This window comes from Lepus europaeus, chromosome 17, assembly GCF_033115175.1.
Source record: "Lepus europaeus isolate LE1 chromosome 17, mLepTim1.pri, whole genome shotgun sequence".
NCBI classification, from domain to species: domain Eukaryota; kingdom Metazoa; phylum Chordata; class Mammalia; order Lagomorpha; family Leporidae; genus Lepus; species Lepus europaeus.
In genome coordinates this window covers 35,429,973-35,447,094 of record NC_084843.1, presented here as the reverse complement: position 1 = coordinate 35,447,094, position 17,122 = coordinate 35,429,973, and the positions used below count along the sequence as shown (strand labels likewise).

The 17,122-nt window shown below is 39.8% G+C and overlaps 1 protein-coding gene across 3 annotated transcripts in view; it reads right to left on the bottom strand.

Moving 5' to 3' along the window:
• Positions 1–17,122, bottom strand: part of LOC133776367 (protein FRA10AC1) — a 49,286-nt gene that overhangs the window by 22,045 nt on the left and 10,119 nt on the right. For all 3 annotated transcript variants that reach the window (XM_062215279.1, XM_062215281.1, XM_062215280.1), the window contains exons 6-8: positions 16,817–16,900; positions 16,264–16,348; positions 5,542–5,587 (exon numbers count right to left, since the gene is read on the bottom strand). In XM_062215279.1, coding sequence (XP_062071263.1) covers positions 5,542–5,587; positions 16,264–16,348; positions 16,817–16,900 — 215 coding nt within the window. The remainder of the gene's footprint in view (positions 1–5,541; positions 5,588–16,263; positions 16,349–16,816; positions 16,901–17,122) is intronic.

The following is a 17,122-nucleotide window of genomic DNA, read 5'->3' as shown; positions in this document are numbered from 1 at the left end:
ACAGAAATTGAATCAATAATAAAGAACCTCCCAACAAAGAAAAGCCCAGGACCAGATGACTTCACTGCTGAATTCTACCAGACGTTTAAATAAGAACTAACTCCAATTCTTCTCAAGCTATTCAAAACAATTGAAAGGGAGGGAATCCTCCCAAATTCTTTCTATGAAGCCAGCATCACCTTAATCATAAACCTGAAAAAGATGCAACTGAGAAAGAGAACTACAGACCAATTTCTCTGGTGAACAGACATAAAAACCCTCAACAAAATTCAAGCCAATCAAATTCAACAGTACATCAGAAATATCATTCACCAGGACCAAGTCGGCTTTATCCCTGGAATGCAGGGATGGTTCAACATTTGCAAATCAATGTGATACATCACATTAAGAAACTGAAGAACAAAAAATCGTATGATTATCTCAATAGATGCAGAAAAAGAACTTGATAAAATACAACACCTTTCATGATGAAAACTCTAAGCAAATTGGGTATAAAAGGAACATTCCTGAACACATTCAAGTTAATCTATGACAAACCCACAGTCAGTGTCCTATTGAATGGAGAATGTTGGAAGCATTCCCACTGAGATCTAGTACCAGATAGGGATTCCCACTCTCACCTTTGCTATTCAATATAATACTGGAAGTCTTAGCCGGAGCCATTAGGCAAGATAAAGAAATCAAAGGGATACAAATTGGGAAGGAGGAAGTCAAACTATTCTTATTTGCAGATGACATGATTCTTCTTCTTTTTTTTTTTTTTTTGACAGGCAGAGTTAGACAGTGAGAGAGACAGACAGACAGAAAGGTCTTCCTTTTTCCGTTGGTTGCACCCCTACGGCCGGCGCACTGCAGCAATCTGAAGCCAGGAGCCAGGTGCTTCCTCCTGGTCTCCCGTGCAGGTGCAGGGCCAAGTACTTAGGCAATCCTCCACTGCCTTCCCGGGCCACAGCAGAGTGCTGGCCTGGAAGAGGGGCAACCGGGACAGAACCGGCGTGGTGCTGCAGGCGGAGGATTAGCCTAGTCAGCCGCAGCGCCAGCCAACATGATTCTATATATAGGAGATTCAAAAGACTCCAATAAGAGTCTACAGGAGCAGTCTGGTAAAGTCGCAGGAAATAAAATCAATACACAAAAATCAACAGCCTTTGTATACACAGACAATACCACAGCTGAGAAAGAACTTCTAAATTAATTTCATTCAAAATGGCTACAAAAAATTAAATACTTTTTCTGAAAAATATTATTTGGTCTCTTTAGAAAAGATTTATATATTTATTTGAAAGTCAGAGTTACACAGAGATAGGAAAAGCAGAGAGAGAGAGAAAGAGAGAGAGAGAGAGAGAGAATCTTCCATCCAATGGTTCACTCCCCAATAGGCCGCAACGGCTGGAGCTACGCTTATCCTAAGCCAGGAGCCAGGAGCTTCTTCCAGGTCTCCCAAGCAGGTGCAGGGGCCCAAGGACTCAGGCCATCTTTTTACTGCTTTCCCAGGCCATAGCAGAGAGCTGGATCGGAAGTGGAGCAGCTGGGACTTGAACTGACGCCCATATGGTTTGCCAGCACTGCAGGCATACCCACTACACCACAGTGCTGGCCCATATTTATTTATTTCTAAGGCAAAAAACAGAGAAAAAGAGAGACAGAGGTCTTCAATGTGCTATTTCACTTCCCAAGTGGCCGCAACAGCTGGGGCTGGGCCAGGCTGAAGCCAGGACCAGGAGCTCCATTCAGGTCTCCTATGTGGATGCAGGGGCCCAAGGACTTGGGCCATCTTCTGCTGCCCCAGGAACATTAGCGGGAAGCTAGATTGGAAGTGGAACAGCAGAGTCAACCCGGTGCCCATATGGGATACCAGTGCTTCACGCCAGGGTGTTAACCTGCTGTGCCACATCGCAGGCCCCATTAACTATCTTGTAATAAATTTAACCAAGGATGTCAATTTTGACAATTACAAAACATTAAAAAACAAACTAGAAGATTCTATCATAATATCCATACTTCCAAAAGCAATTTACAGATTCAATGTGATACCATAAAATATCAAGGATATTTGTCTTAGATTAGAAAAAAAATTCATGCTGAAATTCATATGGAAACACAGGAGACTCCAAATAGCTAAAGCAACCTTTTACAACAAAAACAAAGCTGGAGGCATCACAATACCAGATTTCAAAACATACTACAGGGCAGTTATAATCAAAACACCTGGTACTGGTACAAAAACAGGTGGATAGACCAATGGAACAGAACAGAAACGCCAGAAATGAATCCAAGCACCTACAATCAACTTATCTTTGACAAAGGAGCTAAAATCAGTCCCTGGAGCAAGGACAGTCTCTTCAACAAATGGTGCTGGGAAAACTGGATTTCCACATGCCTAAGTATGAAGCAAGACCCCTACTTTACACCTGACACAAAAACCAACTCAAAATGGATTAAAGACCTAAATCTATGACCCGATATCATCAAATTATTAGAGATCACTGGGGAAACCCTGCAAGACATTGGCATAGACAAAGACTTCTTGGAAAAGACCTCAGAGGCACAAGCAATCAAAGCCAAAATTCACAAATGGGATTACATCAAATTGAGAAGTTTCTGCACTGCTAAAGAAACACTCAGCAAAGTGAAGAGGCAACTGACAGAATGGGAGAAATTATTTGCAAACCATGCAACTGATAAAGGATTAATAACCAAAACATATAAAGAGATCAAGAAACTCAACAACAACCAAACAACCCAGTGAAAAAATGGGCAAAGGACTTAAATATTTTTCAAAAGAGGAAATCCAAATGGCCAACAGACACATGAAAAAACGCTCAGGATCACCAGCTGTCAGGGAAATGCAAACCAAAACCACAATGAGGTTTCACCTCACCCCAGTTGGAATAGCTCTCATACAGAAATCAACAAATAACAAATGCTGGCGAGGATGTGGGGAAAAAGTCACCCTAATCAACTGTTGGTGGGAATGTAAACTGGTAAAGCCACTATGGAAGACAGTATGGGGATACCTCAGAAATCTGAATATAGACCTACTGTATGACATAGCCATCCCACTCCTGGGAGTTTACCCAAGGGAAATGAAATAAGCATAAGAGTTTTCTGTAACCCTATGTTTATTGCTGCTCAATTCACAGTAGCTAAGACATGGAATCAACCCAAATGCCCGTCAATTGAAGACTGGATGAAGAAATTATGTGATATGCTCATCATGGAATACTACACAGCGCTAAAAAATGAAATCTGGTCTTTTACAACACAATGAATGAATCTGGAAAACTAAATTATATTTAGTCACTTAAGCCAGTTTCAAAGGGGAAAATACCACATGTTCTCCCTTACTTGTGATAACGAATTGAGCACCTAAAAGGCAGTCTGTAAAAGTGAAATTGACACTTTGAGAAGCAATGACTTGAACAGCCCTGTCTTGACTTTTTTTATATACTATTTCTTGAACTCTTAACTTAAACATAATTGTATAGAATCAATTGAAAATAGATTTTAGTAAAATAAGGATGGGAATAAGAGAGAGAGGAGGAAGAGGGGTTTGGAGTAAAGGTGGGAGGGTGGGCATGGTGGGAAGAATTACCATGTTCCTAAAGTTATAATTATGATGTGTATGAAGTTTGTAACTGTAAAACTGTATAGTTCTGTATACATTCCTATGGACTTATGTCTAAGGGCACAATTTAAAAACTTGCCATGGGACCCCAAGTCCCCTTAAGCTGGGTGGTAAAAATATCTCCTTAAGTGTTAAATGATCATATGGTTAAGATTAAGGGTCTGGTTATAATAATAGATAGAATTAAAAAGGAGGGAATGCTCCAACATGGGAAGCAGTCCACACAGCAGACTCATAGAATGCATACAATCTACCTAAATTGAGCTCTGACCTCAAAATCAGCACTTAAGGCATTCTGGTCTGGCTGAAAAGCACACGAGAGCATTTCAGGCATGGAAAGCCAAGACACTGTGGCAAAAAATGTCCTACATAATGGACCTCAGTGGGTGAGACCCCAGTAGAAAGAAGTGATCATCAAAGAAGGAAGTACTTTTCTCTGAAGGGAGGAAAGAACTTTCACTTTATTTATGGCCTTGTCTAAATACTGATGGAGTTTGTTTATTCAAAAGGCTTCCATAGCCTAGGCAGCTCATGTCAAGGGCTTGGGGGATCATTGACGTCATGCATAAGAGTATTAACTGTTAAATTAACAAGAGTCACTATGCACTAACTTCCCATGCAGGACCTCTGACCGCAAAGAGTTATATTATAATTATGTCGAAGTGCTCACAAAAGATGTATCATTCTTGGATGTTTCTTTAGTTAAGTCTCTAAAAAAAAAGAAGAAGAAGAAGAAGAAGAAGTAGAGGTGAAATTAACTTCAAGATGCAATGACTTTGAACAGCCCTTGTCTCAACTGTTAAGGAACAATTTTTTTGTTGTTTTCTTTTGGTTTTTTATTTATTTATTTATTTATTTTGTGCAAATTGTTGGGTTTTTTACTTAGTATAGAGTTGGTCTTCTGTGTTTAAAATTAATCAAAAATAGGCTGGCACTGTGGCTCAATAGGCTAATCCTCCGCTTGCGGCACTGGCACCCCAGGTTCTAGTCCCGGTCGGGGCACTGGATTCTGTCCCAGTTGTTCCTCTTCCAGTCCTGCTCTCTGCTGTGGCCCAGGAATGCAGTGGAGGATGGCCCAAGTGCTTGGGCCCTGCACCCCATGGGAGACCAGGAGAAGCACCTGGCTCCTGGCTTCGGATCAGCACAGTGCGCCGGCTGTGGGAGGTAAACCAATGGAAAAAAGAAAGACCTTCCTCTCTGTCTCTCTCTCTCACTGACCATTCTGCCTGTCAAAAAATAAAATAAATAAAATTAAATTAAATTAATCAAAACTAGATCTTAATGGAGAATGGGACTGGGAATAGGAGAGGGAGGAGGAGAGGGAGGAGGAGAAGGAGGAGTGGGAGAGTGGGAAGAATCATCATATTCCTAAAGTTGTACTTATGAAATGCATGCCTGTATTCCTTAAATAAAAGGTTTTCTTGGCTGGGGGGGAAGTACCCACTGATTACCAACAAATGTCTGGTTGTTTGCTGTGAGACTACATATGTTGGCTCAACCTCAGGGATTCCTTAAAATGAGAATCAGCCTGTTCACAAATTCTACTAGGTTCAAAGTGATATTTAATTTCTACTTCCAAAGTGTGGATTTGGCTGGAATACAGTAACAGCAAATCATTACTCCAAAAATTGATAAAGAAAGCATTCATCTGTTTAAAGTTTCCTTGCTAGGAAATCTTTTAATTCTTTAAACATTTTCTACATATCCTCAATTAAACATTAAAGGCAACATTCTAAAGCTAAGCATCACTAAAGAATTACATTCTGACCTTTATTAACAGTATACCACATATATGCTAATTTTATTTTTGTACATAATTTATTGTGTATATTAGAAACAGTTTTACCCAATTACTTCAATAACATGACAAAATAAACTAAATCCCATTAAAAAGCAAAATTTTGAAGAATTACCTTTTCCTGAAATTACTTCTTTTTCTACTCGCCACCTAAATCCAAACTGATAAGAAAAAGAATTAGATTTAGGTCTAAGTAAATTTAAACATCACATTAAAATTATACGTAAATCTTAACATGGCATTAATAACATTTACAAACCTAAAAAATTAAACCTAGAGGCCAGCATTGTGGTGCAGCAGGCTGAGCTGCTGCCTGCAATGCCAGCATCCTGAATGGGCACTGGTCCATGTACTGGTTGTTCCCTTTGTAACCCAGCTCCCTGCTAATGTACCTAGGAAAGCAGTGGAAGATAGCCCAAATGCTTGGGTCCCGGCCACCCACCTGGGAGAAACAGATGGAGCTCCTGGTTCTTGGTTTCAGCCTACCCTACACCCAGCCAAGGCAGTCATTTGTGGAGTGAACCAGATGGAAGATATCTTTCTGTCTCTCTCTGCCTCTATAACTCTGCCTTTCAAAGAAATAAATCTCAAAAAAAAAGAAAAAATTAAACCCAATTCTCATGACAGGTTTTCCTCCTGTAAGATACTATGTAAAATCCCATCTTGAAAAACATTTGAAGAATTACCAATCTATCTGTTCAGAACAATCTTATGTACTCTTAAAATACCCTAAAAGTTACAGGTGTCAGGCTACAATATATCTAGTTTAACAAATAATGTGCCCTGTTCTATCAAACTGAAAAGACAAAAAAATAAAAAAGTTACAGTGCAGTACAGAGGCAGTATATTACAGGGCAAAGAAGTCAGATTATACAGGTTAACATTTTAGCTCCACCACTTAGCAGCTGAATAGTACAGAGTAAGTTACTGAATCTCTGTTTAACTGAATTTACTCATATGTAGATACAGGAGTACCTACTTCTTTTGGTAAACAGACTTATATGTGACAACATGGATACGCCTCAACTTCAGATGGAGTTACATTCTTGGTACACTCACTGTAAGAGGAAATATTTTGCATTTACTATGGCTAATATCCCAGTTGACCTTAACATGCTCAGAACACCTTCATTAGCCTGCAGTTGAGTAAAAGCATTTAACATAGAATCTATTTTAAATCAACCATTAAGTACCTCATGTAATTTATTAAATACCCATATCCATGAAATGCTGGCAACATAGCACACTAGATTATCAGTTGTTTACCCTCATGATCCTGTGCCTGAACAGGAGTTCCCACTGTCCAGCATCAAGAGAATATCACATTGCATATTGCTAAGCCAGGAAAAGATTAAAATTCCAAATCCAAAAGACACTTTCTACCAAACATGTAACACTTTTGTACCACAACAACAACAACAAGTCACTAAGTCAAATTTTTTTAAGTCAACTAGAAAACTTGTACTTATAAAGCAACTAGAACAATTATATATATATTAGATGGGGGTTAGCAAACTGGCACACAGACCTGTTGCCTAGTTTAAAAATTTTTATTGGAACACAACCACATCTATTCATTTGTGTATATCTACTTTCACTCTGCAACAGCAGGGTTCCATAGCTGTGACAAAGACCGTATGACCATTCATACACACACACACCGAAGTTTGCAAACCTCTGTAGTAAAATAAGTATTATTTAGCAGCTGTTATTAATATGATTCCTTCTGGATCACCAAAGAACAGAATCATCTATATACCATATTTTACCAGAGAGTACAGGGTTTAGTAGTAAAAAACGGCCACCCATTGGGTTGGTGCTGTGGCGAGGAAGGCCAAGCCTCTGCCTCCAGTGCCAGCATCCCTTTTGGTGCCAGTTTGAGTCCCAGCTGTTCTGCTTCCAACTGAGCTCCCCACTAATGTGCCTGGGGCAGCAGAAGATGGCCCAAGTCCTTGGGCCCCTGAACCCACATGGGAGACCTGAATGGAGCTCCTAGTCTTGACTTCCCCTGGCCCAGCCCCAGCTGTTGCAGCCATATGGGAAGTGAAGCAGCAGATGGAAGACTTCTGTCTTTCCTTTTCTCTATCTTTGCCTTTGAAATAAATAAATAGGGGCCGGCACTGTGGCATAGTGGGTATGCCTGCAGTGCCGGCATCCCATGTGGGCCTCAGTTCAAGTCCCAGCTGCTCCACTTCCGATCCAGCTCTCTGCTATGGCCTGGGAAAGCAGTAGAAGATGGTCAATGTCCTTTGGCCCCTGCACCCAAATGGGAGACCAGGAAGAAGCTCCTGGATCCTGGCTTCAGATGTGAGCAGCTCCGGCCGTTGTAGTCAACTGGGGAGTGAACCAGTGGGTGGAAGACCTCTCTCTCTGCACCTCCTATCTCTGTGTTAACTCTGACTTCAAATAAATAACTCTTTAAGACAAATAAGTAAATAAATAAATAAAAAGTCTTTAAGAAAGAAAAAGACCAAGCATGGGATCAACATAATCTGAGAAATCTTTCACTGATATAAAATCTAATATTATTCAGGCTTCTGTCACAAAGTCTGGCTCAGAGATTACAACGAAGAGCAGCGGGACTGGTCTGGAGCCTTAGGTGGACAGCTGTTAAACTTCCATTCATATTCCTAAAAATAACTTTGTTTTTTGGCTAACAATGACTCATGTCTGCTGCCTTTTAAAATCTTTCACATTTATATGCAGACTTACCATAGTTTTAGTAATATTTTGTTTTTATTCAGTTTAAGATAATGGTTAAAAGTTCAGCTCTCTAGCAACTGGACTTCTTGGCATTTACCCAAACAAAAACCTGAACATAGACACTTCCAGCAACATCATGCATGTCTGCCAATACTTGTAAACAACCAAGATTTCCTTCATTAGATAAATGTATAAACGAACTGAAAATACAGACAACGAATGAGATTCAGCACTAAAAAAGGAATGAACTATCAAGACATGAAAAGACATGGAGCAATTTCCAATGTGTATTACTAAGAGAAAGAAGCCAATCTGAAAAGGCTATATACTACATGATTTGACTTTCTGATATTCTGGAAAAGACAAAACTTTGGAGACAGCAAAAAGATCAGTGTTTTCCAAGGGTTAGGGAGGAGGAAGGGATGAAAAGGCAGAGCACAGAGAAGTCTGAGGGCAGTGAAACTATTCTGTGATATTGTAATAGTGGACACATGTCATTAAACAGAATGTACAAAACCAAGAGGGAACCCTAATGCACACTGTGGACTCTGAGTGGTAATAGTGTGTCAACGTAGCTTCACCAGGTATAACAAATGTACCACTCTGATGGGAGGTACTGATGGTGAAGAGGCTGAGGATGAGCGGCAGGGAGTGCACAGAACTCTGAACTTTCCCATCAATTTTGCTGTGAACCTAAAATGCTGTAAAAATAAAGTCTATTTTTAAAAAAACAAAACTATGCAACTACAGAATCATGCAAATGTATCCAACTCAGCAGTATCCTTCATTAACTTGCTCTGTTACCTTGGGAAAGTTACTTAATCTATTTCTTCTTTAGGTATAAAAATGCCAATAATAACAACCCTTAACTTCACAGGACTGTTATGAGAATTCAGACAAAATGCTCATCATGCCTGATGAACTTTTTTTTTTTTTTAATATTTATTTGAAAGAGTTACACAGAGAGAGGAGAGACAGGGCGGGGAGGGGAGTAGGTCTTCCATCTGCTGGTTCACTCCCTAATTGGCCGCAACAGCTGGAGCTGTGCCAATCTGAAGCCAGGAGCCAGGAGCTTCTTCCAGGTCTCCTATGTGGGTGCAGGGGCCCAAGGACTTGGGCCATCCTCCACTGCTTTCCCAGGCCATAGCAGAGAGCTGGATCAGAAGTAGAGCAGCTGGGTCTTGAACTGGCAGCCAAACGGGATGCTGGTGCTTCAGGCCAGGACGTTAACCCACTGCGCCACAGCGCCGGTCCCCTGTTAAACTTATTTTTAAAAATCATCTATTACTGGATCCAGTTTTGTGGCATATTAGGTTAAGCCTCTGCCTGTGGAACCAGCATCCCATATGGGCACTGGTTCAAGTTCCAGCTGCTCCACTTCTGATCCAACTCTCTGCTAAAGGCTTGAGAAAGCAGTGAAAGATAGTGCAAGTGCTTGGGCCCCTGCACTCACATGAGAGACTGAGAAGAAGCTTCTGGCTCCTGGATTCGGATTGGCCCAGCTCTGGCTGTTGCGGCCATTTGGGGAGTGAACCAGCAGATGGAAGACCTCTCTATGTCTCTCCCTTTATTACTCTGACTCTAAAATTAAATAAATATTTTTTAAAAAATCATCTACTACTTTAAACTGATAATTTTGTATTTCTAAATGTTTGTTTATTCTTGTTTCTTTATTTGAAAGGCAGAGTAATCAAAAAGAAAGAGCTTCCATCACCTGGTTCACTCCTCAAATGCCTGCAAAGCCAGGGCAAAGGTGGGCCAAAGCCAGGAGCCAAGAACTCAATCCAGGTCTCCCATGTAGGTGACAAAGGACTCAACCACTTGATCCATCACATGCTTCCTCCCAAGGTGTACATTACCTGGATACTGAAATCAAGAGCTAAGCTGGGTTTGAACCCAGGCATTCTAATATGGGATGCTGGCACCTTACCTGCAGTCTTAACTACTAAACTAAACATCTACCATAGTCATTTTGTATTTTAATTGAAAATTAAATTTCAAAATATTCCCAGTAAAGCTGCCAAACAAAAATAAAATCCTTCAAGTCTAAGGAAAAAAGAAATCTAAAAATTCAAAATAACTTTTAAAAATTCTATTTTTAAGCTTATATATGAGAAAGTATGCCGAGCTTGCTTGCCATCCAACCTATGTTGGAAGTCTAGGAACAACAACCAAATGTTTAACAGCAAACAATAGTTTCCAAATTTTTCCTTCTAACCATCCATCTACTCAATAAATACTTATTAAGCAACTACTTATCAGGCTGGCATTCCACTGAGAATAAAGTGATTAAAACAGTGTATGTCACCAAGAAAATTATAATTTTCTAGGAAGGATAAGAAATGTGACTAGACAACCACATTATATCCTACTAAAGAATACATATTCTTGGGGCTGGCATTGCGGCACGATGGATAAAGCTGCTGCTTGCGATGTTGGCATCTCATATGGTCACTGGTTCAAGACCCTGCTGCTACACTTTTGATTCAGCTCCCTGCTGATGCACTTGGGAAAGCAGAAGATGGCCCAAGTGCCTGGGCCCCTGCTACCCACGCAGAAGACCAAAAAAAGCTCCAGGCTTCAGCCTGGACTAGTCCTGGCCATTGTAGACATCTTGGGAGTGAACCAGAGGATGAAAGATCTTTTTTCCTATCTCTCTGTAACCCTATCAGACAAAAAAAAAAAAAAAAAAAAAATTAAAAAAAAAAAAGACTGCATATTCTTATATTCTCTACTAACAGATTTCCTGCTGGTTGGTTGGATTAAAGCTGGAATCACTCAGGTTTTGGTGCTGAGAATCTTTCTCTTCTCACTCTGCCCTTAGTACAAAGAGGTCATAAATGCACCCAATGACAGGAAAGGATCCTAACTTCCTGATAACACAAAGTTCCAAGGTTATCTACTTTCTATGTAACAGAAAAATAAACTTACAGCCCATTAAGTCAGTGTCTTGGGGAGACTGCTTCTTCCTTGCACTGAATTTAACAATTAATGTACACTCTGATACAACAAGATTCTCCATGATGAAATGGAATTCATCAAATAAAGGAATGGAAGTATGGGGCTAATGTAGCAATTCCCCTATAAATGCCGTAAGTATCTTATATAATATATATCTAATTAAATATAACACACATACACAAACACACAGCACTTTTAATTAGCTAATTAAAATTGAGTAAGGGCCGGCACTGCAGCTCAATAGGCTAATCCTCCACCTGCGGCACCAGCACCCCAGGTTCTAGTCCCGGTAGGGGTGCCGGATTCTGTCCTGGTTGCTCCTCTTCCAGTCCTGCTCTCTGCTGTGGCCCGGGAGTACAGTGGAGGATGGCCCAAGTGTTTGGGCCCTGCACCCGCATGGGAGACCAGGAGAAGCACCTAGATCCTGGCTTCGGATCAGCGCGGTGCGCCGGCCGCAGCGGCCATTTTGGGGGTGAACCAACAGAAAAGGAAGACCTTTCTCTCTGTCTCTCTCTCACTGTCCACTCTGCCTGTCAAAAAAAAAAAAAAAAAAAGTGAGTAAGAACGAACTCCTAGATGGTGGAATAGTGACAAGATGGTCCGATTTAAGCAGGGTGAAATTAATATTTCAAAAAAGGAGAGTACATTCTCAGGATAAAGCTGTGGGAGAGCTGTGGTGGGAAGTCCTGTCTGGACCCGTGCTGAGAGAGCAAATACACAACAGAAGACCTGCTGACTTGGATTTGGGGAGGAAGACACCTGCCCGGCAAGCCAGGTCAGAGAGGACTCCATGGCCCATCGCACTGCTGATACAATGGGATGGAGAGCTTGGTGAATTGCTTTAGGAGTTCCACACAGATCTCCCACGACAACAGGAAACTGATTGCCCAGAGAGGAGGAAAAAAAAAGGCAGTCCGTCGCTCTCCTTCCCCACCTCCCTGCTACAGCAGAGACCTGCAGCCAGCAGGGGGAGCTGACAGCATTTCTGGACATAGGCAGGTGGCAGTCACCCCAGGTCCAGTGCATGTACTCAGCAATAGCTGGCATTACCCTCCACCCAGTCAACGAGGGCCACAGCAATTCAGAGGAAGCCAGGAGGAGGGCCTCCATCACACCAGTTGCACCATGCCAGTTGGCCTGCAATGGGAGGAGATACTCTGCCTTCACCTTCCTTCATAGTTATGACTGTGTATGTGTTTCTGTGTGTAACACTCCTTAAGCATCTTTTGCAAGGCTGGATGGGTGGTGACAAATTCTCTCAACTTCTGTTTGTTGTGGAAGTTCTTTATTTCACCTTCATTAAGAAATAAGAGCTTTGCAGGGTTGACAGTTTTTTTCTCTTAAGCCTTAGAATATATTTCGCCATTCTCTTCTAACCAAAGGGTTTCTGATGAGAAATCTGTGTTGTGAGTCTGATTGGAGATCCTCTGAAAGCAATTTGGCCATTTCTCTTGTAGACTTTTTTTTTTTTTTTTTGACAGGCAGAGTGGACAGTGAGAGAGAGAGACAGAGAGAAAGGTCTTCCTTTGCCGTTGGTTCACCCTCCAATGGCCGCCGCGGTAGGCGCGCTGCGGCAGGCACACTGCGCCGATCCATGGCAGGAGCCAGGTGCTTCTTCTCCCATGGGGTGCAGGGCCCAAGCACTTGGGCCATCCTCCACTGCACTCCCGGGCCACAGCAGAGAGCTGGCCTGGAAGAGGGGCAACCGGGACAGAATCCGGCGCCCCGACCGGGACTAGAACCCGGTGTGCTGGCGCCGCAAGGCGGAGGATTAGCCTAGTGAGCCGCGGCGCCGGCTTCTTGTAGACATTTTAGAATCTTTATTTATGGAGAATTTGACTACAATGTATCATGGTGAAGATCTTTTCTGGTCATGTCTTTTGGGAGTTCTGTGTGTTTCCTGTACCTGGATGTCCATTTTTTTCTCCAAATACTAGATTTCAAAACATACTACAGGGCAGTTATAATCAAAACACCCTGTTACTGATACAAAAACGTGGATAGACCAATGGAACAGAACAGAAACGCCAGAAATGAATCCAAGCACCTACAATCAACTAATATTTGACAAAGGAGCTAAAATCAATCCCTGGAGCAAGCACAGTCTCTTCAACAAATGGTGCCGGGTAAACCGGATTTCTATATGCAGAAGTATGAAGCAAGACCCCTACTGGTACAAAAACAGGAGCCAGGGGCTTATCCTGGTCTCCCATGGGGTGCAGGGCCCAAGCACTTGGGCCATCCTCCACTGCACTCCCGGGCCACAGCAGAGAGCTGGCCTGGAAGAGGGGCAACTGGGACAGGATCGGTGCCCCGACCGGGACTAGAACCCGGTGTGCCGGCGCCACAAAGTGGAGGATTAGCCTAGTGAGCCGCGGCGCCGGCCAGGAACTTTTTTTAAATACTATTTGTTGAACTTTTTACTTAACATAGAAACAATCATGTATATAAAGTTGATTAAAAATAGATCTTAGTAAAAATTAAGAGTGGTAATAAGAAAGGGTGGAGGAAGTGGGGTGGGAGTGTGGGCACAGTGGGAAGAATCACCATGTTCCTAGAGTTGTAATTGTGAAATGTATGAAGTTTCTAACTGTAAAATTGTATAGTTCTGCATACGTTCCTACAGACTTACTTCTAAGGGCATAGTTTAAAAACTTGCCATGGGACCCCAAATTCCCTTAAGCTGGGTAGTAAAACTAGCCTTTAAGTGTTAAAATGTGCATATAGATAGGATTAAGTGTTAAAATGGTCACATATATAGGATTACATTTTTGATAATAATAAATAGAATTAAAAAGGAGTGAATGCTCCAATGTGGAGAGCAGTCTATACAGCAAAACTCATAGAATAACAATCGCTTTAAGTGGCACTCAGACCTCAAATCAGCCCTTAAGGCATTCTGGTCTGGCTGAAAAGCCCATGAGAACATTTCAGGCATGGAAAGCCAAGACCGTGGCAAAAAAAAAATGTCCTACATGGAGGATCTCAGTGGGTGAGACCTCAGAGGAAAGAAGTCATCAGCAAAAGAGGATGTACTTTTCTCTGAAGGGAGGAGAGAACTTCCACTTTTTTATGGCCTTGTCTAAATACCGAAGGAGTTTGTTTATTCAAAAGGCTTCCATAGCCTAGGCAGGTCATGTCAAGAGCCTTGGATGATCACTGACATCATACACAAGCGTGTTAATTGTTAAACTAACAAAAAGAGTCGCTGTGCACTAACTTCCCGTGCAGGACCTCTGTCCTCAACGAGTTGGATTATGAGAGTTAACAGTAAAATTTGTTCTCCATGACTTACTTCTTTTAATGTATTAAGTGGAGGAAATTCTTATGTCTCATAAGCTATAGTTATGTCTAAGTGCTCACAATAGATGTATCATTCGTGAGTTCTTCAGAATTAGATTTCTCAAAAAGAAAATGAACCCTCAAAAATAAATTAAACCTCAGAAAGGTTTACTTTTATTGAATTAAAAAGTATTTTTTTCTTTATTGTAAAAATAATCCTTCTGGTATTCTAATGCACAGTAGGGTCACAATGTTTAACAATAACATATTGTTTATTTCTAAATAGCTAGAACAAAGACTTTTGAATGTTTAAATTACAAAGAAATCTTGAATATATGAAGCAATAGATGCCAATTATCCTAATTTGATCATTGAAATGTATGCATGTATCAAAATATTACATTGTACCCCTTAAATATGTAAAATTATTATGTGTGAATAAAAACAAATAATCTAATAAAAAAGTAAATAAAACATTGCCTTTTTAAATAAAAGAAAATGTTATAAGCAAGAGATCCAAAGGCATCACTCCAACTTTCTCCAACACTTCAAACATGGTGTGCCAAAAAGCAGTCTCTCTCTCTCCAAATTCTTTCAGTATTCACATTCAAAACCTGTGAGTTCTGAGTTCTTACTTGTACCTAGCCTCACATCTATTCACTCAATATATTTTAATATCAAAACACAATGGGTTTCTAGATTATTCTCTTCGAACTATGATTTCTAATAGTTGTTTTTAATGGTGAATTAAAACATTCTTTGCTTATGAACATTCTTCCCTCAACTAGGCTTTGGCTTTCTCTGAAAGCCAGTCACCAGGAGCTAATCCATAGAACCTAATCCAGTTTCAATAAATATTGAAAAACAATCCAGGGTTGAAAAAGCTGATTTGTTTCATGCTCTTAGATTTGGAATTTCACATTGGATTTGCAATACAGTGATTCCAAGTAATTCTAACTGCTAAAGTGCTTGTTGATAGATTTAAGAATTAGCTGGTATAAACATGAGAGCTGTGAACTATAGTCCATAACTAATTCACAAGAAACTGAGAAGTCTGGGATATAACAATCACATGTGTTTATAAAGAGTTATATCAAATGAACATTACTATTGTTTGTAATAAATTGTAAGCAACACAAATATTAAAGGCACTACTGCAAAAACTGTTAAGCCAATCCTAGTTCTAATGAGACCAGACCATTAAAACAAAAAAACAAAGAAATCCTTCAGAAACAGCAAATTAAGACAGCTTTTAAAATACAGGTTGTCTTTTTTAATATGACACAAATATATACAATCTTTAACATACATATTTATGTAATTTGCCCTCCTTTCACTTTACAACTTAGTCTGTTCCTTGGTTACCTTCCAGCTACAAATTACAAGTTTAAGCTAGGAATAAAAATAACTTCAATATTAACTAAAATGATTTGTGAAGTGGGAAGGGAAATCTGTCAATACTAGTTAGCAACAATTTAAAACTCAATTTTTCTAGAATAGACATTACATTTATGTATCACAGGCTATGCATCTGCTTCTCTAGAAATAGTAATTTTTAAAAATCTACCAATTTCAAACATCATCTGTGAAAGAAGACATTGCTCTGCAAAGTTCCATCATTCATTATAATCACCAGAGGTGCTAGACTAGAGTCAAATGATGAAACAAGACCAAGGCATTTGTGTTTAATTTTAGCCTTTTCATGGCTCAGCTCTGAAAGAAACACCCTTATCTCTATAAATTCCATAGGGTAACTTTAAATTACATAGCTGCAGAGGTTAAATGGTCCAAATGGCATCTCATAAGACAATTTAGACTAAAATTAGGCATGAGAGTAAAACAAAAATTATATTGAATAAGAACCTCATTCTACAATATCTGGAAGGCATACCTTATTTTCTTTGTATCTACTGAGATCTGCTATGCAGTATTCCTTGAATAATTTATCATAGTATTTCTTTGCAAGTCTCTTCTCCCTAGATCCACAAAAATATAAATATTATACACTTAGAAATTCAACTACAGTCTACTGCTTGGAAGCAATGTCACATAAATAACGTATATGATATAAATTTTAATGTTTTAAAAGAGGCCTATTACTTACATATGCATAGAATAGCTGGATATAAACTATTAATGGTGGTTCTCAGGGAGAGAAACTTAAGGATAGTTAGAAATGAAAAACAAAATTACTCTTTACTTTTTACCTTTTGGATTTCTTATACAATTTTCAGGTATTACTTTTCCTAAAATATTTTAAAAGTTTTAAAAGAAAGCATGTTACAAAACAAGGCACAACATTATTAAAAAAAAAAAAAGGTCATTTTTTTAATGACTAAGTCAAGGAATGAGAAATCAATAAAAAGTTAGATAGTGACAAAGTCTGAAAACAGCAGAGACAGGACTAAAGCATTTGATGCATTATGCCTGATGTCAAAAATTACCAAGTCATGTCCACTTCATCCTCTTCATTCCATAGGAATCTATGATTTTCTCTTATAACATCCAAATCAGTCTTGTCATTTTCCCTGGAAAATAAGATTATTGCAATCTAATATAAAAAAATATTAGTCAAATTTAGGAGGTTAAACAGTTCTGATTTTTTTGAAAACTTGAATAAAACATGATACATAAAAATAGTTTTAAGTGAGTATATACACATATTTATAAAAACTACACCAGTATTTTCAAAAAGCACTCATAAAGAATGCTGCTATAGAAGCAAGTTAAATGGGTACAGAATCCATCCA